Genomic DNA, 27,824 nt, shown 5'->3' with positions numbered 1-27,824 from the left:
TATCGATAAAAATACAGAGTATGCGCAATGTCAGGGTTGCTTGACTTAAAAATTCATAACTCGAGCTGTTGAAATGATTTTGTTAAATGATGCTTAAATTAGTATCTTATTTTCTTGAGTACATATAAATAATTTACTTTTTTACAATTAATTGTCAATTCACTATATATTTTAGAACAATGGTGCAAAATTTTTTATATTTTTAAAGATAATTTTATTTTCCCGCTTTTTTTACTTGACACTGGCCCTAGTTTTAATAGCTGTTGCCATATTAAAAATACATGATTTGACAGTTGACACTTGACAGCTGTTTGGCAATGGCTTCATGGCTCAGCTGTGTGATCAAAAATTAGATAGAGGACTACACAATATATTTTTAGATTTTTGTTAAAATGTGCTTTTATTTTTGAAACCATGTGATAAATAATACTAATTACAATGGAAGACAAAACTCAATTTAGTCTTGGCTACTCCACAAGAACTGCTTTAATAAAATTAAGAGATGACATTCGTCATGTTATTCAGGAACATAAACAGAAAAACAAATTAGGGTAATTTACATAACTGTGCTAATTAAGCTGTGAAATCCAACTTACTTACATAAATAAAAAAACTGGTGATTTTTTTTTTAACGTAATGTAATATTTCTTTCAGATTTGGTGTTGTGAAAAATATCATATCATTTTCATCAGAAAAAGTCTTGCTGTCCGGTGTAGCGTATACTATAACATTAATTAATATTATATGCCTAATATTGACGTACATAATTGGAGAAAATGCATTTGCTCAAGGCTATTTGCTGTGGGAAGCATTATTTTTGTTTATTATACTTGTTATAAACTTTTTAGTAGCTCTCAATGAAGAATACTTACATAGAAATGAAATACCTCATAGAGTTAATAAGGTTTTGGGTAAGTTATTTTATAAGAGTTTGTTGCAGTTGATGACAATGTTCAGTAACTTTAAATCAGCGGTCGGCAACACACGGCGCGCAAACATATTACTTGCGGCCCGTGAATGTGCTATGAATAAGTTCTATAACGTATCAAAAACATTGCCAGTAGTAATTGTCTCTTAAGAACGAACTGTTTCCGCCGTACTCAGAGACATTTAATTACGATTAACCTTCGATTTAATGAAGAGTTTCACAGATAATGTATGGGGCTTATGTCAAAATTTTGAATTAATTGTATTTATGTAATTAATGTTCCACTCTGAGTGTGGCAGTTTGTGTCATTTTATAACAAACATTTATTTCCCTTCATTATGTTTAGGTATACTGAGCTTCTAGAGTTAATACGAGTATGTCCCGCCTTTAGTTTATTTTGCCACCTTGTGGCCCTTGCCTGCCAAAAGGTTGCCGACCGCTGCTTTAAATTAAACAGCAGTATTTGTTTTACATCTAAGCCTTCAGTCCACTGTAATTATATCAATAAGATAATGGCTTGTAATAGATGTATAATATGATATTATCAACCAGAACATATAGAAGATTATGTAATATTTAAAAGCAATGGAGTTAAAAAAAAATGTGTTTGAAATTTTAGATTCTATTTGTTTCACATGTATAAATTATGTATCTAAACATAGATTACCTTGTACATATGCAATTTTTAGCAAGATTATTAATGCCAGTTTCATACCTTAGGCCTTAGGGTCCGTATTCACTTTGATTAGTGCAAGTGCAGGTGATTAGTGATAAGAAGAAAGTAAAGGACTTGCACTAATCAGTCGCTGTCCACACTTCTCCTGTTTACGAATCACCTGCACTTATCACTAATCAAAGTGAATACAGACCCTAAGGTCTGGCATTAATAATCTTGTATGTGAATACAGGCCATTACGAGATATTACATAAAAAAATATAAGGCCAGAGCACTTACTTTCAACTTTACTGGAAAAAGCTTATCATCCCATTTCAAAAATCTTTTTTTTTTATAGAAACATTGGATGAAGCAATAGACAAGGCCTTGTGGAAAGAGAGTTACTATCCACACTTATGTGCTCCTTTTTCACCTTGTGTTATATTGCAATGGACTTACAGGGATGGTAAGCACAGATATTGTATAAATCATTAGCATTAAAAAAATATAGGTTATTATTTATTTTCTTACTTTATGTTTCTTCATTATCTATAATTTCATTGCCATAAATAATATATAGTCCACTTCTAAAATTCCCACTTCCCTGCATTTGAGTTTATCAGATGCATGTTGGATGTGCTATATCTTTGATTGTGTCACCACTGTCTTATGCTTACTTACTTTTTTTTTGTCCCGGTCTGTTTTTTAAGTATACTTAAAAATATCTTTCTTAAGGTGCTATAGTGAACTTGCCGTGGGCACTTCTAGTAAAGGGTGATGTGATCATGCTGCGGCCTGGCCAGGAAGTTCCTGGGCACTGCCAGGGTCTTCAGCCTGAGGATCCAGAATTGTTTTTCGGCCAGGTTTTCCTGCCAGGATCTCAGGTATATTGTTATTTAAAATTAAAACTACATATTACAGTTGAATGTAAATTACATACCATAGTATCAAAAATATTTTTAATGTTAATGCTTTCCATGTTAATTACTTTTGGCTTTTGATATAAAGTACTGTACTAGTTATATTTATATTGTAAAGTTCTGCTAAGGATAATAATAATAATAATATCAATGGACGCTTCACACCACGTCAGTCTGGCCCCGTGCTAAGTACCTGAAGGACTTGTGTTACAGGTACCAGACAACGGAAATATATTTAATACTTTTATACTATACATATATTTAAGATTTTTATTATATCATACACATATTTAATACACATCCATGACCCAGGAACATTGAAAAACTTTTTGTTCCATCCCATTCCATTGAGCCACGGAGGTCGTCAAAGGAATGTCCTATACAATACAATATTTTTAATTTGAAGTTTTGTTGCACAGTAAAATGCTTTATTTGCACAACTTAAAATTAAACTAAAAATTAAAAACAGTAATATTTGGATGTTTGCTGCTTTTTGAAAATATTTTAGTACTAATAACTATCATTAACCATATCACAGGAGGATGAGAAGTTGAGTGTACCTCGGATAAGGGAACCCCATCAGAACAAAGCATACAGGATGTGTGAGACTCCGTACTTAAAGAACTTGAAACTTGCACTCGAACAAGCTACAACCCGTCCTGTGACGGTGTTCGAAAAGCAAAGGTATTTGGTGAGTCTACACTTTGTTTAATAGTATACCTAAGGCTTCTTACAGACGAACGGCACGTGTAGGCGACAGTCGACGATACGTGTCCGCGGCAGTCGACGGCAGCCGTTGACAGTTTATGACGCAGGGGGCCTACCAATAAAGTTTATATACCTAGCGGAATAGAGCAACAATCTCGAGCTGTCAAACGAAACCAAAATTGGTTTTCATCTGTGTGAAAAATATGTGTACGTATACACTTACACAAGCATGATTGAACATGAATTCTATGAGATTAAATTGTCAACGTGCGGAACGTGCCGACTAGACGTCAAAAAAAGAGTGCTGCTGTCATGTATCACACGTCTCTTTTTACCACGCAGTGTTACTGATAGTGACATCTCTCTTGCTCAGGCCTTTGTTTCTCTATTCCGCTAGGTATATTAACTTTATGGGCCTACCACGACCTTTCCTACAACTATCATGTTTCCAGAACACTTTGTTGTAAGATTACAATAACATTACCGTACTCAGATTTCAAATATAATTTTACTAAAAAACAGAAAAAAATGCAAAACATTGTTAAACCCGCTGTGAAATATCAACTTTTTTAAGATCGCTAGTTTGACGTTAAAGTAATATTGCTCATCTGTCAAATGGTGTCGCTTAGTAGCGGTGGTGGTAGGTCCCCAGTTGTAGCTAGCGTAAAGTATCTAAAGTAAAGTATCTCCATACCAAATTTCAGCAAAATCGGTTTAGCGGTTTGGGCGTAAAGAGGTAACAGACAGACAGACGCACACACACTTTCGCATTTATAATAATATTGCTATATTAGTATGGAATTAGGAATTAGTATGGATGCTTACATAGTTTATAAAATGATCAGGCTAACGATCCAAACGAGACGGAGCGACGCTTTTTGATAAAAACTATGTCACTATAGTCTGGTTGCAGAACACGAAAAATTTGCTTCAATAGACTGTGATATCAATGTTTTTAGACGAACAATAAATATATAAAGGCTTAAATATAGTAGAAGGCGAAAAATGATCGATTTTTTGTATATTTTTTTGTGTAACTGTTGTATGTAAAGTCGTTAATTGCGCAGGAAAATCGGTTCAGCGGTTTTGGCGTAAAGAGGTAACAGACAGACACACTTTCGTATTTATTGGTATATCCTAGGACCTAGTATATCCCACAACCTTTACATTTTGTGGTACACTTTAAGGAAAAACTATCACGCCTATTGATTTGTGCTTTAATATAGTAAATTTAATTATATTTAGATGTGTTTAAATCATCATTCATCAGTCCGTCAAGGTTTTTTTATATGTAGATGTGTTATCATCAGTCAGTCAAGGTTTGACTATGCAAGCCCTCACAAAGCTCGGCTTAGCTAGTTATATTAGTATTTATACTCTTTGCAGTGTACAGTGAAGATAATGGAAGGCATCGTACTCCCGCTGGTGATACTCCTCATGGTGGTGGCGAGTTTCGTCCGGCACATGTACAGCCTGCCCGGCGGCACGCACTGGACCGAGGTGTACCTGCTACAGACCATCGCCGCGTCGCTGCCCCTGCTCCAGATCATATTCCCCATAGCATGGGTCACGCTGAACTGTTATGGGCTAGCCAGGTAGGAGTTGACGCTTTATTAGAGTCCCTTTAGCTATGTCCACACTATGCGCTTTCGTGTTCAATTTTCGTCATCTTCTTTCATTCAACTTTCGTTTTGCCGCATTCAATAATTGAATGCGTCAACAAACGCAACGCCAACATTGTCATTTTTGTTTTTTGGATGAGAGACAGGGCACGCGTCGCCGGTATGCCCCACGTTCGCTGTTGACTGCGCTATAACGCATGCCCTTGACGAACAAAAAAAGGCACAGTGTGGACAAAGCTAATGAAATTCTATTTGCCCCCAGTCACTTTAGCACGGCCACCAGTAGAAATGCGAAAGTATGGACAAACTGTGGACATAAACTAAAGGTGCCGTTTCGATCTTTACCGCGGCCAATCACGACCGACAAAAATTCAATTAAAATGCCACTTTATGACAGACTATAGTATATGTCATAGAGTAGGATATTATTTGAATTTTTAGGACTATAGTCTGTCATAAAGTGGCATTTTAATTGAATTTTTGGGAACGAAAAAAGATCGGTACGCTGCCTTAAGTTTATTTCCACAGTTTGTCTATACTTTCGCATTTCTACTGGTGGCCGTGCTAAGGCTACTGGTGCCGCTATGTAGCCTTAGAGTTTATCGTGTCAAATAGGCATATTATCGTGATACATGACAGCTATATCGCGACACATGACAGCTATATCGTGACATATAACAGTAGTTTGATATGATAGACCCATAAGGCATGTAGCGGCACCTAGTGGCAAATATCTCTAGAATATTAAACTCCCTAATTACCCTGCACGGCGGCTAGGATGCGTGAATGGTACCGCGCTCTGCGTGATCTGTTTATCTGGCATTACAATAAATACCTAAAAATAACATGAAACTATTAATTATTATTATTTGCGTACTTTGGGAAATCCCCGTGACTTTAAAAAGGTCCAACCATTAAAAACAAGCTTTAAAATGATATGTATACTTATTCAGGATCAGAATTTTGCCTAGTTTGGTTACATCACTAAATGCTTTAGTTATTTTATAGTTGTAGCTTAGCTTTACTGCTACCATCAGGCGGCACATGTATATTCAAACATTTGTCAAAACGCTCACTACATATTTTTACAGGTTCAAACTGCTTTCGGAGACTCGTCAGAAGTACACGCGGCCTAAATCTTGCTCAATATCGGAAGACGCAAGCGACCCCCTTATTAAAGCGCTGAGCGAGTCGAGCCTCGGCCCACAGACTATAGGCTCCCTCGTTAGAACATTCTGGAACATTCTACGCGGAAAAGAGGATATGGTGACCAGGACGGCTAATATCGTGCATGTGTTGGGGTCGCTCTCGGTATGTCAATGTCAGTTAGTTCAAATATTTACTCCAACTTATCATTTGCAAAAAAAAAGTTATAGAATTGATAACTTGTTCAATGATTTGTCTATGCCGTTCAAGTTAGTTACCTATCAGACAAGACACCAGATGAAACATTGTGTTGCGTAAGCAGATATTGTGATTGTGAGAATAAGTGTTCTGCAGGCGTAGCATGGTCACCATACAAACGGTTTCTTTCTACGGAAGAATAGACAAAGTGACAGTTAGACAATATAAATCCGCCATTTTTTCGATAAAATCTGTCAGTATGTCGATTCTTTCCCATGTCTACTGTTGTTATGCTAGCCCTGCTGGTCACAAAGAAAGATCTTCCGAGCGAGGTGTTATGCTCGGTCAGGCCGGAGCCCACGTGATACATTCCAGCTGTCGTATATTATATACCGACGCGCTCAGAAAACTTCGATAGCGCGATGCAGGAATGTTAGGCTAATTGTGGGTACCGCCACATGATGAATAAGTACTGATTTATCAATACCATCTTAATAAAACATAAGTCTAAACATGACGATTAACTGTATCAAATACGAAACATGACACATAAGACATATTTCTAACGTGGGAGAGCCATGCTTCGGCACGAATGGGCCGGTTCGACCGAAGAAATACCACGTTCTCACAGAAAACCGGCGTGAAACAGCGCTTGTTGTTTCGCCAAGTGAGTGAGTTTACCGGAGGCCCAATCCCCTACCCTATTCCCTTCCCTACCCTCCCCTATTACGATATTCCCTCTTAAAAGGTCGACAACACGGACGGAAGTTGCTTTCCATCAGGTGATCCGTTTGCTTGTTTGCGCCTTTATTACGTTTAAAAAAATTCTCTACTGAAAGTAAATCAGCACTTACTCACGCTGAAATACTTTAGACCGTAATTTTTTTTTTAATATCGTGTATTTTCCAATTGCAGAGCATAATGCTCAGTGGTGCACAATACCGAAGTGTATTTCTGCTTAATTAGAACGTGTAGCAAGGAGGTAACAAACGTTGATTTGTTTGAAAGTGCTTGACTGTGCACGGCCAAAATGTAAGCGACAGTAGTTAAGGGTTTTTATACACTTGAGATTTTTTAAATTAAATTTACTGTTGTCTTATAGGCGCTGTGTTGTGTGGACAAAAAGGGTATACTGTCCTGGCCTAACCCGACAGCGGAGAAGGTGTTCTTCCTCCGCAACTCGAGTCCCTCCTCCAACAACACCAGCAAGACTAGCCTCGACTCCATGGGTCATCAGAGTCAGAACACGCTCAACCAGATGAGCGAACATAAGAACGAGCCGTCGACTATTGTTGAGGTTGGTGGTTGTTTTTTTAGAAAAAAAAATATCCACAGCCGAACATATAACCTCCTTCTTTTTGGAAGTCAGTTAAAAATTTTGAAAGATGGGTAAGATTTAAAACAATAATAACAAAATTTTTAACACTTACTAAAAAGTTGTATCATATTTCCATAAATTAGATTTGACGGATTATTATGAATGATGAGGCCGTGTTCGTTGGCACAATTTTTGGCGCATGCGCCACAAAACCCTTTTATTGCGCATGTCAAAATCATGACATTTATGGGAACGCCACCAATAAGTTGCTTGATATTTGATTACCTGTCAAGTCGTAAACAACGTATTTGTTGACGTTGCCATGGCATGACATGATGTTGACATGCGCATTTTATTGCGCGGTTTTGTGGCGCATGCGCCAAAAATTGTGCCAAAGAACACGGCCATAATATGACAGCTATTTGACACGACGAGCTAGACGACACGAAAGATTGTAAGGCTACATAGCTCCACCTAGTGTCTGGTGGTAGGTAGGAAATGTGACAGAAAATTCTTATTGACAAACCATCCATCAAAAACCCTCATTGCAATGTTGCGAATCCTGAAATGTTTTTAATCTGTCTCGGAAACTCGACACTCGTCCTTTGATAACAATCCTCATTATGTAGGTGCTGGACCTGACGCACGACCAGAATGCGCCGTTCCGCGTGGAGTTCGACGAGCAGCGCTGGCGGCAGCACCTGGCGCGGCTCAAGCCGCTGGGGCTGGCGGCGCTGCTCAACACGTGCGCGCCCGCCCCCACGCACACGTATGCGCACTTCTGCGCGCACCTCACGTGCGAGGCGCACCACAGGTACGTACACGCACGTAAACGTCTACGCGCACCTCATGTATGAGGCGCTACACAAGTACTATTGGAGAAGTTGATTCATAGGCAGATGGCGGACCTACGTAATTTGGTCACTACTCACTCTACGTTAAACGCAGCCTTCAGATCACGACTAAGAGCAGTAAGAGCCTGCCCACACGGCCATTGTTGCAACGCCCGTTGCGTCGACGCGGCGCTGCCGTTTGACGCATAGCCAGCCACACGGGCGCTGCGTCATCGCAGCGTTATTACGAAACAGACTTAACGTCAACACCCCCTCCCGGTTCCTCTCGGGGGCTGCTGTCACGACGCAGCGCGCAACGCACACATGACAGGGAAGGGGGCAAATGGGTCACCTGGTGGATAGCAACTACCGTCGCCCATCGACACTCGCAACATTAGAAGAGGTGCAGGCGCGTTGCCGGCCTTTTAATAGGGTATACGCTCTGTTCTGGAAGGTTTGCAAGTCTTATTTCTGTTTTTATTCCAGTGAGGACCTGGTGCCTGTGACAAACCGCCGCTGCCTGTGCGAGCTGGCCAAGCAGATCGGTTTCACCGACGCCGTCGCTAAATCCTACACCGTGCAGGACTGCCTTGCCGTCTTCAGACATCTAGTAAGTATACTATCACATATCAGTGGTGAATTAAACTATCTGAACTAAAATAATTGACTCCATATTTTTTTGGCCTTTATACGTCTTTGACACCTTGGAACACGATGAAGTAACATCGACGCCATTCAGCCATGATTGACACCACGAACTGTCTACACCAAGAGGTCAATGAATGACAAATGGCACTATGTAGCCGTAGGGTCTATCATGTCAACTGTCGTACCAAACAGCTGTCATATGCAACGAAATAGCTTCCACATATCACGATATGTCTGTCTGACACGATATTTAACAGGAAAGACCCTACCTTCCCTCTGGTGGCAAATGATATAATATATCATTTGCCACCAGAAGGACGGTAGGCTTATTCGCCTGCAAATGCATCCATCATGGCCTAAAGAGTATACCGCATACAATTAATTGAATTCGGTATAGTTTTCTTGTAGATTTAATTGTATATGTAAACTTACCTCAACAGCAGCCGGAGACGATCCGGCGGGAGACGCGGTTCGCGCGCTCACTGCACCTGAGCACGCGCGTGAAGGTGCCGCTGCCGCACATGCTGGCCGTGCTCGTCCGCGACCGCGCACACCAGCTGCAGATGTTGTCGCAGGTACTGGGCCCTTATTACTAGCTCTTAAATCCATTTTCTTTACGTCCTTAAAGTGGCTGGCTGTCGTTTTGGTGCTATGAGCTCTATTTTCCAGTGATTTTCCAGCCAGCCAGCGGTCACGTGACACAAAACGAGCACAAAACCATAGACAAAACACTGCTCCATTGTGAACTGACTCGGCTGGTTATTGCCTGGAACAATTCAGTTTCCGTGAATGGTCATAATAGACCCCCTGTGCAGTTAATTGAGGCCTGGGCCCTGATTTACAATAATTCGACTCGGATTCGGAAACCGCGCGACATCCAATTAAAGCTCACCGCGCTAGGCGTTGACAAATGACCGCGCGGTAAAGTTTCCGAATCCGTGTCGAACGGGAATCATGAATCGCCCTGCTAATTCATAATAGGGAAGATGGCATGTAAAATATGTCTTACGACTACAATTTAAGGAGAACATTAAAGAAGGATTGTAATTTTTTTACCGCTGTCAATATTGAATTTGATAAAAATGAGAATTTGAAGAAACGTTGATCGGAACGTTTTTTGTGTGTTACCAAGCGACGTCACTCCGGTTTTGGCAATACATTCCTGCGAAAATAAACATTCTTTTTTCGATATTTTTCTAATAAAATGACACAAGTGAGTAGTGAGTAGTGACCTTTATAATTTCTGTTTTCGCTTCAACATTTAAACTGTCAGTTTTGAACCATTGTTGGCCTTGCACGTCAATTGGCATTCACAAAAATATAGTCTGATTTTGTTAAGAAGTTTTGAGACAACCATTAATCCATATCTTTTTTCATGGTTAGACTTCAAAAAATCTATATAATATCTATATACCTAGTTATATACAATACAATCGACTATTTTTATACCCACTTCAATTATTTTTAGGGTACAGCGGACATAATATTAGATTCGTGCGTTGACTACTGGAACGGCAAAGACCTAACTCCCATATCGCCATCCGACCGCAAGAAAATCATTGATTTCTACCAGAGAAACTCGCTCACTGCGTATTGCACTGCATTCGCGTACAAGTAAGTTTGATTTGTATTACTAATTTTTGCCAATTTTTAAAAACTAGATGCTTTATATTATGTTATATGTTTATTACATATCTCTAGCGTTTATAATTTCAAATTAGAAAATGAATAAATTGGTTGATAGAGTGTGTGATGATTGATTGATCAGTGATTTGTCGATTTGTAGTACCTAACCAAAGGCCGGATGTCGTTACCGCGGCTACAACAATCTCTGCCAATCAGAAAGCAGTAAACGGTGGCCCGTTTTGGAGTCAAAAAATAAGGCTCTATCGGTCATATGTTTGATGTTTTAAATTATTTTCGTCGTTTCATATTACTTTGTTACTCTTTTCAGACCACTTACGCGTGGTATCTGCAGTTCGCTGGCTCGCTCGTACTTGCAGCTGCCAGCGGAGCGGCGCGCACGCTCGCACACGCCCGCACCGCATCAGTGGCAGGACGCACCAGCATTGCATTTCCATTCTACCGGTAATATAGCTAGAGGCGTTATGTGTCGCACGTCATAATGTGCAAGAGCGCGCTCGTATCTGGAGTTACCGGCAAATCGGATCACCTTCTCGTATTTGTCTGAGCAGTTTTTAGACTCCACCGGTAATATAGTTGGCTTTGCCATGTCACAGTATTAGGCCACTAATACTGTGACATGAGCGTCTGCATCTCACATCTGGGCCCGTACCACGAAACGGTTTTTAGACTCAAACAATCGTACGAGAATGTTGCGTCCTACTCTAACATACGTGAAATGACGTTGTTAGAGCAGGACGTGGCATTCTCGTCCGATTGTTTGAGTCTCATAACCGTTTCGTGGTACGGGCCCTGTAACGGCACTCACCCGCGATACAATTCTACACATTTATTAATCATGCCATATACACATACACGCACGCACGCACACATGCACGCTCACCATACGTGATTTTGCGTGCTGAATGTAATAATTACATACTTTTTTTTCAATCCCAATATATAAAACGAATATAACAGGAATATTATAGCATTTTTCGTAACATTACAGATTCGCTACTGTTCAATGAGTTGACAGACGACGATGTTAAAGATGCGGACGGGTACTACGATTTGCAGTGTAACCAGGTACACGTATATTATAATTTGAAAGACGTAATAGAAATGTATAAAACGTATTTTTAGGAAAAATATTGTTCTATAATCAGCAAAGTGGCAGCTTGAATCTGATGCATTTCAAATTTTCATTTTTATTTTAATGGTTATACTTCTGAACTTAAAACCATTTTTCTTTAATAAATTACCAAACGTTAAATACTCACAGGTGTTCATAGGCATGGTGACGATGCAGTACCAAGCTCAGAGCGATATGGTAGAACTAATTGAGCGTCTGGAACGCGCCTGCATTCGCTTCGTACACTTCAGCAAAGAGAACGAACTTCGCTCGCGTGTTTTCAGCGAGAAGATGGGCCTCGAGTCCGGATGGAACTGTCATATATCGCTCATGAGTGAGGAGCAGCCCAGGTAAAGAACTTAAGTTCAAATTTGGAATAATCTGAAACATACACAGTTCTAAAAAATATTTTGACAGTGACATAAATTTTTTTTTATAGCGTAATAATAGGCACAAAACTACACTTGACACAAGAAATCGACTTGGAATGAATCATTGATTTTTAAAATATCTTGTCCTTGGCCTTTTAAAATATCTTGTATCTAACACGAAATCGACTTGGAAATTCTAGAACTGTGTATAATTTTAAATTCAATATCAATTGAATATGACCAATGAAAAACGCTTCCGCCATTTTTGAATCTGGGCATGCTATGAGTGTTTAATACAAATTGTTGCAAACTTCAGGCCGTTCAGAGATATTTTACCTCAGAGTTTCTAAAATAATCAACGACAAGTTGGCATAAAGGTAAAATTTCTCTTAACGCGTTGTATAACGGTGTTGACTAACGGTCATATTAATTGGTTCATCATAACACATACACTGGACATTCCCGAGCAAGTTTAATTTGCCAGGGCTGCTAAGCGTAGTAAAGTCTAACCAGGAATAAAAAATATTTCCACGGAAAGCAATATCCTTGCAACTCCATTCTTATCGACTTCTGTAACAAGAAACAAGCCTTCATCACTCACCGAGGGTCTACATTTTTAGTAGGAACACTACGCAAATTGGGATGTGATTAGTTTTTTTTTTAATATAAAATAAGGGGGCAAACGAGCAAACGGGTCACCTGATGGAAAGCAACTTCCGTTGCCCATGGACATTCGCAGCATCAGAAGAGCTGCAGGTGCGTTGCCGGCCTTTTAAGAGGGAATAGGGTAATAGGGGAGGGTAGGGATGGGAAGGGAAGGGAATAGGGGAGGGTAGGAAAGGCAATAGGGTAGGTGGGCCTCCGGTAAACTCACTCACTCGGCGAAACACAGCGCAAGCGCTGTTTCACGCCGGTTTTCTGTGGAAACGTGGTATTTCTCCGGCCCATTCGTGCCGAAGCATGGCTCTCCCACGTATAAAACGTTATATGATATATCCCAAAGATTTGACATTTATGCCATTCAACTATCATAAAGTTCTATGTTCCTGGTTGGGCTATAATTCGCTTCTAGTGTTCTAGTGGTTAAACAGATTATAATAAATTATGTTATGAATAACTTCATGTTACGTCGCTCAAAATTAACGTGTGGCAGCCCTAATTTTGACATTATTTTGTAGATCCACCCCCGAATCTGACATTTCGATTTCATTATCCCTATAAATGTTGTGTGTAGACTGCGTAAGAAATCGATGTTAGAACTTCATTTTTAGACGTAATTTCTTTTGTTGTTAATTTCTTACTTAAGTTTCATTAAAGTAGCATGGCCCCTTTTTTCCTCCTTTTTCAAGAAAAGAAGTTTTAGGCCACTATTTTAGGTGCCTCGACTCGATCGTAATAATTTTAACAGCTTACTTGATAATTTTATATGACCTACATTGCAGGAAATCATAACAATAATCATGTGTAGCAACACTTGTAAAAGGGGACAAAATATATTTAGAGATGTAACAGGGCCTCTACCAATAACTTAAGGAGATTGTTCAAACCAAGACCAACATTTATTATTATTTAAAAATATTTTCACTTGATTACGAGTCTGAGTAGTTCTACGTAATGCTACCACCGTCCACCGGTCGTTATGACTGTAATCTATGCTGCAAGCAGCTTCTTATAAATAGAGAAGTTACCTCTAGAACCTATGCAGCTTATTATAAATAGAGCTACCGAGTATATAAGTCCAACGTGTAGATACACTGTAATGTACAGCACTATAGGCCCTATACATCGCGTGTTGTCGACAGCAAGCCTGGCTCGCCGCTGTCTCAGAGCGTACGCGGCGCGCGGCTCGCTCGCCCCGAGTCGGGCGACGCCATTGCGTATAGGTTTGTCTAACTCAGCTCTATCGCGCATCATATCATTTCGCTTAAAGCTTTCGCACTAATTTTAGGCCTCATGCGACCGATGTTGGATTTGTTTTTTTATTTTTTATTAAAGAAGACTGTCAATGATTTATACAAGTTTGGCCCAGGTGTAAAAGTGCAGTTATAAGATGGTTGAATTTTGCAAATATCTTAACATGCAAGTGTGACATCTGGAAACATAAATGGCCTTTATTCGACATTTTGGTCACGTGCGGCCTATCCTGTATTTGTTTTCGCTTCAAGCTAGTTTGTTTCATTTTTTACTGACTACTAACATAGAAGCCTGTGGGTTACAAAAATTATTGTAAATTTTAGTAGAAACAGTATTATTGCTATGTCATATTGTTTGTTCTACAATTTGTAGAGAGATTTATGTTGAGTGACACGGATAATAGAGGCATGTCAGATATTTAGTAGAAAAAGGTGATCAGGGAGCAATATTTTCGTATAAATCGGTAAAGCGATTTAAGGGTGAAGAGGTAGATAGACATAACTGTACTGAAACTCAAACTCAAAACTTTTTATTCAGAATAAATTTTTACAAATGTGTGTTCGTTGTTCAGTCGTTCGTTCCCAAATCGGTGGTAGGCACCAGTAGTGTTCATGTGTCGTCGTTACTACTGGTGCCTACCACCGATTTGGGAACTACCCAGGCGAGAAGAACCGTCGTAAGAAACTCGCACTTTTAAACAACTTAATAATATTATAATAGTAAAGGTGGTGGATTAGGGGTAATATATTATTTCACAACTGTTTACGTGTTTGTATGTCGGCACCGCATCATATTGCATAGATGAATTTGTAGTACTTGCTTAAATAAATTAAGATTTGTGTATTATATTCATTGATTACTATTTTCCTTGCGCGCTTGTCTCCTTAGTTTATTGTATGCTAATGTTATGTATACCCATTACACTAAACAATAATATACTGCTTTATAACATAAAATGTATGTTGAATAATCTATAAGGATTTGAATGTAATAATTTATAATAAGTATTTTAAATAAAATAGGTACTATAAATATCACCTTATTATATGAATGCAAAACCTTACGTACTTTAAGATTGGAATGATAACACCATAGATAGGTTCGCTACGATATGAAAATGGCAGTTTTGTGCAGGTTTTTACCGCATCTGTGTAAAAACTGCCATTATCCTTTTATTTACTTGAGTCAATATAGACTTTTTTTGTCTACCATAGACTAACATTTATTTTTTAAACAGAGGGAACATGACAGCGTCTAAGGCACTGTCTATGTCTGCGCCTGGTGCTATCAACTTGGAACATACAACGGTGAAGTTTGACAACGAAGTAAAGAAGACGAGGCACTCCATCACAGCTACTGTTAAGGTATATCATACGTCTACAGAAAAAAGTACATTGGACCAACATACTTGCAAATTTTCTTTGGAAAACCCTCAAGTCACAACTTAAGGGTTTAAAAAAAAACAAATACGTATCGTGAAAGGGAGAGTGTTATTTATTTTCTATCGCACAAAACTTTTAATTCTGTGTCAGTCATACCGCGTTATTTTTCCCTGTCTTATCACAAACAAATAATATTATGTGAAAGTGACAGATTTATCTTTCTATCCCTTTTTCATAACAGCGCAACAGTATAGCGCATAGGCAATCGTCTTTTTCACCACACATTGTGAAAGAGGTAGAGTTATCTTTTTTTTCTAACATGGCAGTATAGCACAGAGCCAGACTTCTCTTTCACGACACCTGCATTGTGAAAGAGACTTATCTATATCTATCCCCTTCTTCTAACAGCGTGGCAGCATAGCTCAGAGCCAGGCGTCGACGGACTCGCTCCTGGACGAGCCGGAGGAGGCGACGGGGGCGGAGTCCCCGTTGGACGCGTGCCGCTCCCTGTCCTGTCTCACTGACAGTACCGATCACTCCGCACCGCTGAACTTCGATATGAGCAATAGGGTGTGTATTGTTACTTGTTAAACGTCCAGTAAAGTATGTAGATTTAGTGAGGATTATAGATATTACGTATCGAGGAGCAAGCGTGTGTCAACTGTCACATATCCCTGTTTTTAAATAGCAAAACTAGAGCGCTAAAGCATTATCCTCCGCAATTAAAAAACAGGATAATATCTCCAGTAAAATAGATTTAATAAAGGTTAATAATACAACTTTCGCCGCTAGGTGGTAGACCTGGCCACTGACACAAAAAACTGACAATAAAAACTTTTTGTAAAAAATAAAAATGTATTATATTTCAGGCGAAACTGCCCCGCGGCATTGAGAACATTCGACCGCACATCGCGCAGGTGGACAACGTGCCGCTGCTCGTGTCGCTGTTCACCGACTGCACGCCGCGCTCCGTGCAGCAGATGATCGAGATCATGCAGGTATCGCCCCGTCCCGCTCCCCCGCCCGCCGTGTGCGTATCTCCGTCCCGCTCGCACCGAGAAACTGTCCCATGTCATCGAGAAAGTAAAATTATTTGTTTGATCTGAGGCAGTAAATGTATGGAGACTTGCCATTGTCCTTTATGTAATGAGGCATAAAAATTCAAAACAGTCACGATATATTTTCCACTAGATGACGCCCGCAACTCTGTTGAACCAAAATGCGTTTATCGCGCGGAACCGTACATTCTTCCGCACCTATGTCCTTTAACCTTTTCCGTCTTTCAAAGTATCTTCATACCAAATTTCATCTTAATCTGTTCAAGCGTGAAAAACTAAGAGACAGACTGATACACTTTCGCGTTTATGATATAAAAAAAATATCGTTTCGATCGATCGTCAAGAAAATCGTCCAATCGATCTTTTGAACGTAAAATCGTCTGCGATATTGCTACACACGTACAATTTGTCGTTCGATTTTAACATCGAGCAGATAAATCGTTACGATAATTGTCCCGTGTATGGCCACCTTTAGTAAAATGGTGAGTTAATATTATGCTTCTTACTTTCAGGACTATGGGGAGGTGGTATGCGTGATGGGGTCGGCCGCCAACTGTCAGAACATGGAGATATTCATGCAGGCAGACGCGAGGTAAATATTTAAATAACTGCTCCTGAATTCTACTAAATTATGTAACATGAAAGCAGGGTCAAGCCTTAAATTTTTAACCGACTTCCAAAAAGGAGTATTATATGTTCGACTGGGGATTTTTTTTAAGTTCTACGAGTAATTGCGCCCTTTGTTCACCGATCTTCAAAATTTTTCTTTTGTTATATAGAGTCTGTAGTATCCGAATTTGGTACCACGTTCATGTATTGCCATGGTACCAAAGATGTGTAGTAATTTTACATGCGACTGATACTGACGATTTGACACATCATAATAATGTTTTTTGTTTCTTAAATCTATAGTCATAAGGAACCTCGTTGACAGGTACACAAGAGTCAAGAATTTGTGAACTTATGGGTGTAGCTGGTTTTGAATTAATATTATGTTGACTTTTCAGTATAGCGGTAGAGCCCCTCTACCCGGTGTTATGTCAGAAGATGCCGCCGTACCAGATCCCGCCCGACTGCGTGGGGCCGATAGATCTGGCGCGTTCCCTCAACTCAGTACCTTGTTCGCTGTCGGTCAGTATTACTTACTAAGAAACACACATATTATCATGCAATACCCTAAACATGATCAGTGTGTTGAGTACGAGTTTTTGCTATACGCGTTGAATACGTTACAGACCGTGCACCACCCTTAAAGTCAACATTACTTAATGCCTAAAACTTCGGCCAAACCTGGGCGTCAGTATCGCGGGACGCGATGCAGGAGCGTCTGCAACGCGAAGCTGGTGGGCACACCTGCGCGACTACGGTGCGAACCGTAGATTCATTCCTGCTCTGCCGACGCATCCCGCATTGCGGTCGCGCAAGTGTGTACACTGTACAGCGCCATAAGATTACATGGACAGTGTCCGCCCGCTCCCGCTTCGCAGTCGCTTTGGTCGCGCAGGTTTGGCCGAAGCTTTATACTTTAGAACAGTGTTCCGCAAACTTTTTGAGTTCAAGGTACAGCTAGAAAAATGATTTTTTTTTGTAGGTACACCACAATGTAATCAGCGTGCTGTTCCCAATTTTTTTGGTTCTTACAAACTAGGAATATGATAGGTAAAATATAATTTTTGTGGCACACCAGTGTGCCGCGGCACTCCTTTTGTGGAACACTGCTTTAGAGTTTAATGGCAGTGGGAACCAGCTGTCAGAACTCATAACTGCCCCTGGATGTTAGGGCACAATTAATTAAGTAGCTAAATTGTTTTATGTCCTAACATCTAGGGATTTTCCACTAGGGTAATACTTCGAATTTTGATTTGATACAAATTTTGATTTGCTTCTTCACGACGAGCAATGACAAAAAACTCGCATTCAACACACTGTAGATAAAGCAAAAAAAAAGTGCCAGAACCAAGATTTTTAGTTTGATAGATTATATGCGCTTTATAATCAATAGTTTATATTTAGTTTTATAGATATTACTTCGCCTATTACACGAGAAAGCAAGTACTTACCTATATTTAATAATATTATATTAAAAAAGTATTTTCAAAACCTGATTCGTTATATTATAGGTAAACAACTTATACAAAGAAATTATTATTATTATTTTATAACATTGTATGCTTTTGAAAAGCGTTGTACAAAACAAAAAACAAGTTTTGTGATTTTTTTTTGTTTTGCGAAGTTGGATCCTTGACGCTCTTTATAAGGGCTCATATCGGTTAATATTTGGTTAATATAGCCTATAGGACATCCTTATATTTTAATGATCCTTCAATACTATAATATCAGTCAACGTGGGAGAGCCATGCTTCAGAACGAATGGGCCGGCTCGACCGAAGAAATACCACGTTCTCACAGAAAACCGGCGTGAAACGGCGCTTGCACTGTGTTTCGCCGAGTGAGTGAGTTTACCGGAGGTCCAATCCCCTACCCTATTCCCTTCCCTATTCCCTCCCCTTCCCTTCCCTCCCCTACCCTCTCATATTACCCTATTCATTCATAAAAGGCTGGCAACGCACCTGCAGCTATTCTGATGCTGCGAGTGTCCATGGGCGACGGAAGTTGCTTTCCATCAGGTGACCCGTTAGCTCGTTTGCCCCCTTATTTCATAAAAAAAAAAAAAATAATAGACACTGCCAGCGAATTAAATCTTATAAGTTATAATATTATATCAATTTAAGTTTTATTTACTTATCATAAACTGTCACCTCAACATATAAACTATATTTGTACCCTCTTCTAACCTCAAATATAATTTCACGCTGCCACTAAAGCTTAAGAATAAATGGCAAAACCACCCTCTGACGAATTACTGCAATTCTCAGGTTTGTCCCGGCTTTATCTACCTAGTAGGGGATGGTGGGACAAGACAGGAAAAATGTTCATAAATGCTAATAACGTCAAGCATAACATAACGAACTATACTTTATAGTATAACATAACTAAGTTATAATATTTAAGGTTGTGTACGTGTCTCTTGTATACAATGTGAAAGTAGCTGCGCTGAATGAGTTGCTTTTGGCTTAAATATTTCTATGAGAATGGCGCTAACATCGTGCAGATACAAAATATATAAATTCAAATACATAAAGTTACTCTTTCAGCGCTGCTACTTTAACAGCAAACTCTATAAAAGGGACACATGCACATCCTCACATATTATGATTTGTTTATTAACCTTCATTAGTTTATATTTCCTCTCAGCCCACCGTCCTCACATGCTTTTTATTAGATCTTATATGTCCTTATATCGCTTCTCTATCCTATGTAAATGTTTGTATGCAAATGTTATTGATAGATTATTTATATATTAAATCCATTAACCATCCATGTCAATATAAAGGGGTTCGAACATTTTTGTATGGAGCCTGGTAGCCTTGTATCTAGCCGCTGCGATCTTGATTTCTTTTTTAAAAATTTCCGAGCACGATAAAAGTGGTAAATTTGGATGTTTGTAGAAACAAAAAATCTTATATAACTTGGTATCCTAGAGTGTCACGATTCCGAGATATATTTTGGAAGTAAAGATCGCCATTTTAGTCCTTTGGACTCATCTTTATCGTGCTCGGCAGTTTTGAAAAAAAAAACCAAGATGACGGCGACTAGATATGCCACAAAGGTTCCGAGTACCCCCAGCGCCCCCCCCCCCCCCCCCCCCCCCCCCCGTGTATGTGGAAGTTTTCTACATGCTTTTGTGCTTTTATGTGCTTATACTTCTTTTTCTCGGGTTTCTGTGTAACTTACTGTAACACTTCGATAGGCGAGGCACATCATTGGATTTGACAGACTTCAATTCTGTGAGAGAGAGAGAGAAAGATTTCATGCAAATCTGTCAGTTCAATACAAATTTTGAAATACATCTATGCGTCGCGCTTAGGTCTTTATTGACCCTAAGTTGGCAGTAACGCTGCAAATGCGTGATGGCAAAATATTTAAAGTATCTGTTTTGCAGTGGTAAACAAGGTAGCCTCAAATATTCTCTACAACTGAAAGTTATGTGAAGCTTCTTGTGAAGTTTTGGCTGGCCTTAAGTGTCATACTCGCGGTCCTGCGTCATTGGTATATCATGCAGTAATAAAAGCTTACAACAATTTAAGGAAACTCAAGGGAATAACAACGTTTCCTACTAAATACTATAACGATATTTAGCGTTCGGCGTTATTTTGCTTTTCTGTGACTGTGAGTACGCCCTTTACACTATCTATACTGTGAACTGTGGTAAATTAAGACTATTATAGAAGTTTTCTATGTCAGATGTCGCGCGACGCGGACGTGTCGCTGTTCGCGCTGATCACGATGTCGCGCCACTACATGATGAGCCTGTGGAACTGTACGCAGTACTGGATGTGCAGCTGCTGCTACATCTCGCTCATACAGGTACTATAGCTGTTGTCGTGTCAGATGTCGCGCGACGCGGACGTGTCGCTGTTCGCGCTGATCACGATGTCGCGCCACTACATGATGAGCCTGTGGAACTGCACGCAGTACTGGATGTGCAGCTGCTGCTACATCTCGCTCATACAGGTACTATAGCTGTTGTGTCAGATGTCGCGCGACGCGGACGTGTCGCTGTTCGCGCTGATCACGATGTCGCGCCACTACATGATGGGCCTGTGGAACTGCACGCAGTACTGGATGTGCAGCTGCTGCTACATCTCGCTCATACAGGTACTATAGCTGTTGTCGTGTCAGATGTCACGCGACGCTGACGTGTCGCTGTTCGCGCTGATCACGATGTCGCGCCACTACATGATGAGCCTGTGGAACTGCACGCAGTACTGGATGTGCAGCTGCTGCTACATCTCGCTCATACAGGTACAGCTATAGTCTATAGCTGTTGTCGTGTCAGATGTCGTGTTGTAAGTTTGACAGGAAATTTAAGAAGTTTTAAACATCAAAATTTGCATTTAATTGAAGATAGATCATAGATATTACAATTTACAAGGGGAAAAACCGCCATTGGTCGAGTTAATTCAAATAAATTAAATTATATTTATTTCATAATAAAGATAAATAATTTGATGCCGCAACTTGTTTACATTCCACAATATTCATAATATTTGGATAGAAAACTGAGAACCGTTGTGAAAATTTCTATCTTTCATCCAGGTGGCGTGCGCGTGCGTGGCTCTGCCGCACTTGAGCGGCCCGGGCGGCGCGCTGTGTGCGGCGGGTGCGGGCGCGCTGCTCGCCGCGTCGCTGCCCTTCGCCCCCGCGCACCCCGCGCTCATGCTGCGCGCCGCGCCCCGCCCTGCGAGGGATCTGCAGCCTAAAGTACGAATCCTGCTTCTAACCCATGGGCCATAGGCTTATAAAACTAGAGGATGGAGCAAAGCCGAACAAAGTAGTCACAAATTGTTACGGTTCACACACGCGCAATCGTGTTAGGCCAATCACGTTTTTATTTGGTGCCTCACTGCAAGTCTTCGCCCCGTCCTCTAGTTTTTTTAAGTCATACCCGTGGCCTTATCAATCGTTCAATAAATCGAATTAGCCATAGGTACATATTATGATGTTTCTTATGTTTTAATGGTGCATTTGTTCATACAGCCAATATAATATAAATATAATACAGCCAAAATTATATAATATAAGTAAATAATAATAATCTGTACTTTACTGTCCCAAGGTATGTACGGACGAATGTCAGTTAATTACGTTGTTGGGTTAAAGTAATTAACTTAATTAATTTGTTATGACAGATGGCGTTCTTCATTTTCTGGTGCTACGCCTGCAAATTCCTACCGTCGGCTATATTCATAGTGGTGCTCTACGGGTTTACACTGCAAAGTTTCTGCGAGCAGATCTCAATAGCAAACTCGACGTCGTGCTGGCTGGTGTACCCCGTGAATGTCGGCAACTTCACTTCGGAGCAAGATTTATCGACGCGAAGTTGGTACGGATGGGGGGATATTTACTACGATGGCTACTACTTGGCGCAACATATCGCGCTGGCATTGACTATATTGCATTTAAGTAAGTATTTTTACTATAAAAATTTTAAAGGGGTTGTCAGTTTTGTTTTATGCAGTGAAGTCGTAACTCCTACTAAATGTGAAAAGAGTTTATCAGCATTTCATTGCCATAGTTAGGACCAGAAAGTTATTATACCTAGTGGAATAGAGCAACAATCTCGAGCTGTCAAACGAAACCGAAATTGGTTTACATGCGTGTGTAAAAATATGTGTACGTATACACTTACACAAGCATGATTGAACATGAATTCTATGAGATTAAATTGTCAACGTACCGATAAGTGCCGACTGGTCAAAAAAAGAGTTCTGCTGTCGTGTATCACACGACGTGTCTCTTTTTACCACGCAGTGTTACTGATAGTGACAACCCGCTTGCCTTTGTTTCTCTATTCCGCTAGGTATATTAACTTTCTGTTTAGGACTCACTCTTGGTATGAGTGACTGTGGCAATGAAATCAGGGTCCACACTGTGTATACAGACGTTATTTAATGTTTTGTTCTTGTCCATTACGTAAAATAGTAATAATAATAATCTTTATTTAAAAACTGTTAGTATCTGTTACATTGTGTTGGTATAATATGACCTAGGAGTACAATACAGTTGTATACGAACTTACGAAGACAATAAATAACAGACTTTACACATATTGTATAACTTTGGCGCCTGCACTAGGCTGAGCCTGTCCTGCAGATCACCAATATATTTTCATTCTTTTAGACATACCTATAGTTTAGTTAAGATTTAATTAAAAAAACACACGTATAATATTTGAAAAACAAATAAAAGAGCCTCTAACAATAAAAGTAATCTATATATATAAAAATCAATTGCTGTTCGTTAGTCTCGCTAAAACTCGAGAACGGCTGAACGGATTTATCTTATCTTGGTCTTGAATTATTCGTGGAGGTCTAGGGAAGGTTTAAAAGGTGAGAAAAATTCGAATAATTGCCGGGAAAATCCTCAAAACAGCATTTTTCTATTTCCCATACAAACGTTTTCTAAATAAAATGGAGAGTCAATTTGTAATTTATTACCGCTGCATAAAGTTCAAATTCGCGTGCGCGTTGGAGGACCTAATATCGCGTTCTGAAACTCAACAAAAGTGAAAGTGAATCGCGAACGCGACAAAATTGCATAGTCTCAAAATACATAGTACATAAATAAACACAATTTTAGCTAACTTCAGTTGTTACTCTGTCCGATTATTTTTTTATTTTAGCTAACTTAAGTTGTTACTCTGTCCGATTATTTTTTTAATAAGACTATATAGAAATCGAAAGATAAATCTATATATATAAAAATCAATTGCTGTTCGTTAGTCTCGCTAAAACTCGAGAACGGCTGAACGGATTTATCTTATCTTGGCCAATTTTGATGAAATTTTTTGTGTGTGTTCGTGGAGATTCGAGAATGGTTTAGATTTACAGTTTGGTCTACTGGAAAATGTTTTTTCAATTAATTTCTTATTTATAAGGAGTTGTTGATTTTGGAATGTTTTACATTAGATCCGGCGGACGGCGTTATCATCGCATTCAATATTATTCTATTTCAATTTTAGTTTGTCCTGACAGATGGTGCTACGATTAATTTGAAAAAAATTTTGTTATTCAATTCATGTGCTGATTAAAATATTAAATAAATAACACATAGGCTACAATTTTAACCGACTTTCAAAATGGGGGAGGTGTTATGTTCGTTTTCTTATATTCAACGATTACTCCGCCGTTGGTTAACCGATTTTCAAAATTTTTCTTTTGGTATATAGGGTATCATCCCAATTTGGTATTATATTCAGAAAAGTGATGATCTGATGAAGGATCCATAAGTAATCGAGGGAACTCCTCAAAACTTATAGGGAAACATATGGTGACTTCGGTTTCGTGAGAAGTATTCTAAGCATATGCTACCAACAAGTAAGATTTTGCACCGAGATATACCTGGTATACTGTGGTTCGGAAGGTGCTGAGAGAATTCCTGATTCTTTATAGATACAAGTTTGGGAGTTTCGGCGTTGTTTTAAGAACAGAAAGCATATGCTACTATGCAAATTACATTCTTCATCATCATCATCATCATCATCACTACCATATCATAGTCTTTTAGATCGAGACTCGAGTTTGTCAAGCGATAATTAAAAAAAATCTATATCTACCTAATATTATAAACCTGAAGAGTATGTTTGCTTGAACGCGTCAATCTCAGAAACTACAGGTCCGATTTAAAAACTTATCTCAGTGTTAGATAGATCATTTATCGAGTAAGACTCATCATTTATCGAGAAGGTTATATTATATTATTACTCTAAGACTAATACGACAGAAGAAACTCAGGAAAATGTGGGAAAAACGGGGGAAATATTTTTTATGGGAAAATGTACCTACGGATTCTGTAAAATTTCTAATTTACGCGGGCGAAGCCGCGCGGGACATCTAGTTCAAGATAAAAATCTTGAATTACTTTTATTATTAGACACTCACACACACACACACAGCGCGCACTTGAAATTAAAAAATTTCAAGTGCGCGCTGTGTGTGTGTGTGTGTGTGGTCTATCTATTTATCTCTCGTAGCAATTGTTCTTTTTCTTGATAATCTAGATTTTTAAGCCAGTTTTTAACTTTTCTCTTTACTTCTATGAACTATCTTCTTTTTCGTTTTACATTATTGTATATAAATGGGTGTAAATATGGACTAAGTCTTCTTGAAAAAGTGACTTAACAGATACGGACAACATTCAATAACGTCTGCATGCAAACACGGTGTGACACTATTAATTAGTAAGGGCTATTAATTAAAAATCGGTTCAGCGGTTTGGTCGTGAAGAGGTAACAGACAGACAGACAGAGGGACAGACAGACAGACAGACACACTTTCACATTTATAATATTAGTATGGAAGTATGGATGAATTGATTGGATGCGAGCAATTTATGTTTACATCTCATTAGGTTTTTTATAACAAACTTTTGACTATAAAATGTATACGTTGTTTCAGTTGTTATTTCCATTTCTTTTGTGCACCGACAATCCTCTGTCTGGCAGAGGGGCTTCTGGACGAACCGGGTGTGGTGCGTTGTCGTAGCCGTGCTGTAAGTACACTTTTTTATCACGGTAATATTATAAAGGCGATATGTTGCGGTGGCCTCTTTCAATAGTGCTTATATATTTCATATTTACAAAAAATGCAAAATGTCTGTCTCATATAGGTAACAGAACCTATTTACTAATTACACTTAAACAGCTTAACTACTAAGAGTGGGTTGCACCAACTTACTATATCTATAACCGTAACTTTAACTATAAAGTCATTAATGGCCGCAATATTTAACGATAACCATGTTTATAGCAGAGCGTGGTTTCGATCCACGGACCTCTGGGTTATGGGCCCAGCACGCTTCCACTGCGCCGCTCTATTTAACGATAACCATAGAGCTCGACACGCTTTAAATGGACGTGGCGAAAAAAGGAACTAACGTTGTCATCGTACAAAAACGCCATTTTTAACAGTTCTCCTTTACCAGCAGCGCCCCCGCCCACGTTCATTTAAAGCGTTGTCGGACGAGCAACAGACATCTGTGAAAGTTAAGGTTAAAGTTAAGTTAGCCTTAAATATAACCATAACTTTGACCATAACTGTACTATAACCTCTGGTGCAACCCACCCTAACTCCCTATATTTGAGATTAGCAGTAGTTATCGTGTTTTTCAATTGCAAAGCATGCAACACAAAGGTGCACAATTCCGAAGCTAATGCTTTACCTAATGGAAAGTGAATTTAATTGTTCGAGAGTGCTTGATTGTGCGAAGCGTTGCTGTGGATAAAACATCCAACGTTGATCATTATGCGCTCTAGTCAGAGTAGACAGAACTGAGGACTGAGGAGTACCTCGACTTCATACAAACGAGCGCATCTACGCGAGTTGGGCGCTAGTATCAATTTCGACATGTTCCACAATCCTAGTAACGCAGTACGGCGCGCGCCGGCCTATATTACATACCACATCAAACGTATAAATTTAGAGACCTCTTCTGAGTCCGCGTACTCGTTACTTCTGTTTACTCTACTCTAGTCTGAGACTCTAGTGCTGCTATTGGTAAAAACACTGTTTATCGAGACAGCGATTTGAATGTTATGTTACAGTATATGCGGGCAGTGCGTGCTAAGTGGTGTGACGCTGAGCGCTCGCAGCGCGTTTGCGGTGCGGTGGCCGCTCGCGGTGGCGTACGCGCTCTCCCTGGTGCTCGTGTTCGCCATTAACGAGCTCATCAAGTGGCACGAGATTAAGTACGTTAGTGGCCTCCTAGACGATCAATTGTATTGTGCAATATCACGCTCCAATTTTATTGAAGTTTATTTGACAATTAGACTGGGTTGCACCAACTAACTTTGACTTTAACCTTAACTATAACCGGAAAAATTGACAGATGTCGTGTGAGAATATGGGGTGTTTGGACGCCATATTTAACTTTAACTATAACCACGCCTCTGGTGCAACCACAGATTTTTTTTCCGGTTCTGAGGGTGCAACCCAATTTTAGATTGAGGGCGCGCCATCATGTTCAATATCAACCCTAGACGGTCAATAATATTACGCAATACGTCAATATTGACAATAAAATTGCTCGTCTAGGCGGCCGGTTAATTAAACATTTATTGACTATCTTTTTATGAATTGGTGAAGAGTGGGTAAGAATCATGTTAGAATAGATCGGGCATGCTATGAAAGTTACCTACGTAAAGTATTTTGACAAACTGTCTATAGGGATTTATACAGGTTATAACAATACTTTAGGATGTGTTTGAGTCCCCAGTATAGATTTCACTATGAAAGAGTGCATTGAAAGAGCAAAAATTTTTTTTGTGAATTTTATGGGCAGGCCCCAGCACGGCGTCATAAGTTTGCCCATACAAAAGTAAAAAAAGTTACACCCTATATAAGTAAACTTATTTAACCTACTTTTATAACACAAAGTGCTTTTAGCATTTTGTATTTATGCATTTAATCAACACTTGTATATCACGATAACACCATGTAATGGACTGCTCAACGTTACAAGCAACATTTATATCAATTACAATTTACAATATTTACAATTGTTTACATTTTTCAGGGTGGACGCCCGCAATCAAAGACGCGCAAGATTGGACTTCGGTACTAAGTTGGGTATGAACTCACCTTTTTGAAAACATTTTGTATTTACTGATACTAGTCAATGAGTGAATTTAATGCCAAAATAACTGAAACGTGAGTGACGAAGCAATTATAGTTGTAAGAATAAATTGTACTTGACATATTGTACTCCTATTTTGTACTTAAATTATATTTTCATTTTGTTAAAA

At 39.3% G+C, this 27,824-nt stretch overlaps 1 protein-coding gene across 2 annotated transcripts; it reads left to right on the top strand.

Annotated features, from left to right (window-relative positions):
• Positions 1-327: 327 nt before the first annotated feature.
• Positions 328-27,824, top strand: LOC121732393 (transmembrane protein 94). 2 transcript variants are annotated; one of them, XM_042122260.1, is made up of 27 exons: positions 328-551; positions 655-911; positions 1,942-2,049; positions 2,319-2,467; positions 3,042-3,194; positions 4,598-4,806; positions 5,925-6,144; positions 7,280-7,474; positions 8,125-8,309; positions 8,815-8,938; positions 9,417-9,551; positions 10,445-10,590; positions 10,931-11,064; positions 11,612-11,688; positions 11,885-12,084; positions 13,908-13,988; positions 15,257-15,383; positions 15,810-15,971; positions 16,271-16,399; positions 16,972-17,051; positions 17,467-17,590; positions 20,765-20,887; positions 21,620-21,784; positions 22,213-22,486; positions 25,480-25,573; positions 26,625-26,768; positions 27,596-27,824. In XM_042122260.1, the coding sequence occupies exons 1-27, from the start codon at positions 439-441 to the stop codon at positions 27,666-27,668; spliced, it is 3,981 nt and encodes a 1,326-aa protein (XP_041978194.1). In that variant the 5' UTR covers positions 328-438; the 3' UTR covers positions 27,669-27,824. The 2 variants fall into 2 exon arrangements, with proteins under 2 accessions (XP_041978194.1, XP_041978193.1); XM_042122259.1 differs by lacking the exons at positions 20,765-20,887; positions 21,620-21,784; positions 22,213-22,486; ... (1 more) ...; positions 26,625-26,768; positions 27,596-27,824 and adding an exon at positions 19,285-19,409.

Source organism: Aricia agestis, chromosome 12 (assembly GCF_905147365.1).
Source record: "Aricia agestis chromosome 12, ilAriAges1.1, whole genome shotgun sequence".
NCBI lineage: Eukaryota > Metazoa > Arthropoda > Insecta > Lepidoptera > Lycaenidae > Aricia > Aricia agestis.
The sequence above is the reverse complement of the archived record's forward strand: the minus strand, read 5'-3'. Positions and strand labels throughout refer to the sequence as shown.

Coding starts and splice junctions, on each gene's coding strand:
- LOC121732393 (XM_042122260.1), top strand. CDS start 439: ATGGAAGACAAAACTCAATTTAGTCTTGGCTACTCCACAAGAACTGCT. Junction 552..654: donor AAACAGAAAAACAAATTAGG/GTAATTTACATA, acceptor TATTTCTTTCAG/ATTTGGTGTTGTGAAAAATA. Junction 16,400..16,971: donor AGATGATCGAGATCATGCAG/GTATCGCCCCGT, acceptor TCTTACTTTCAG/GACTATGGGGAGGTGGTATG.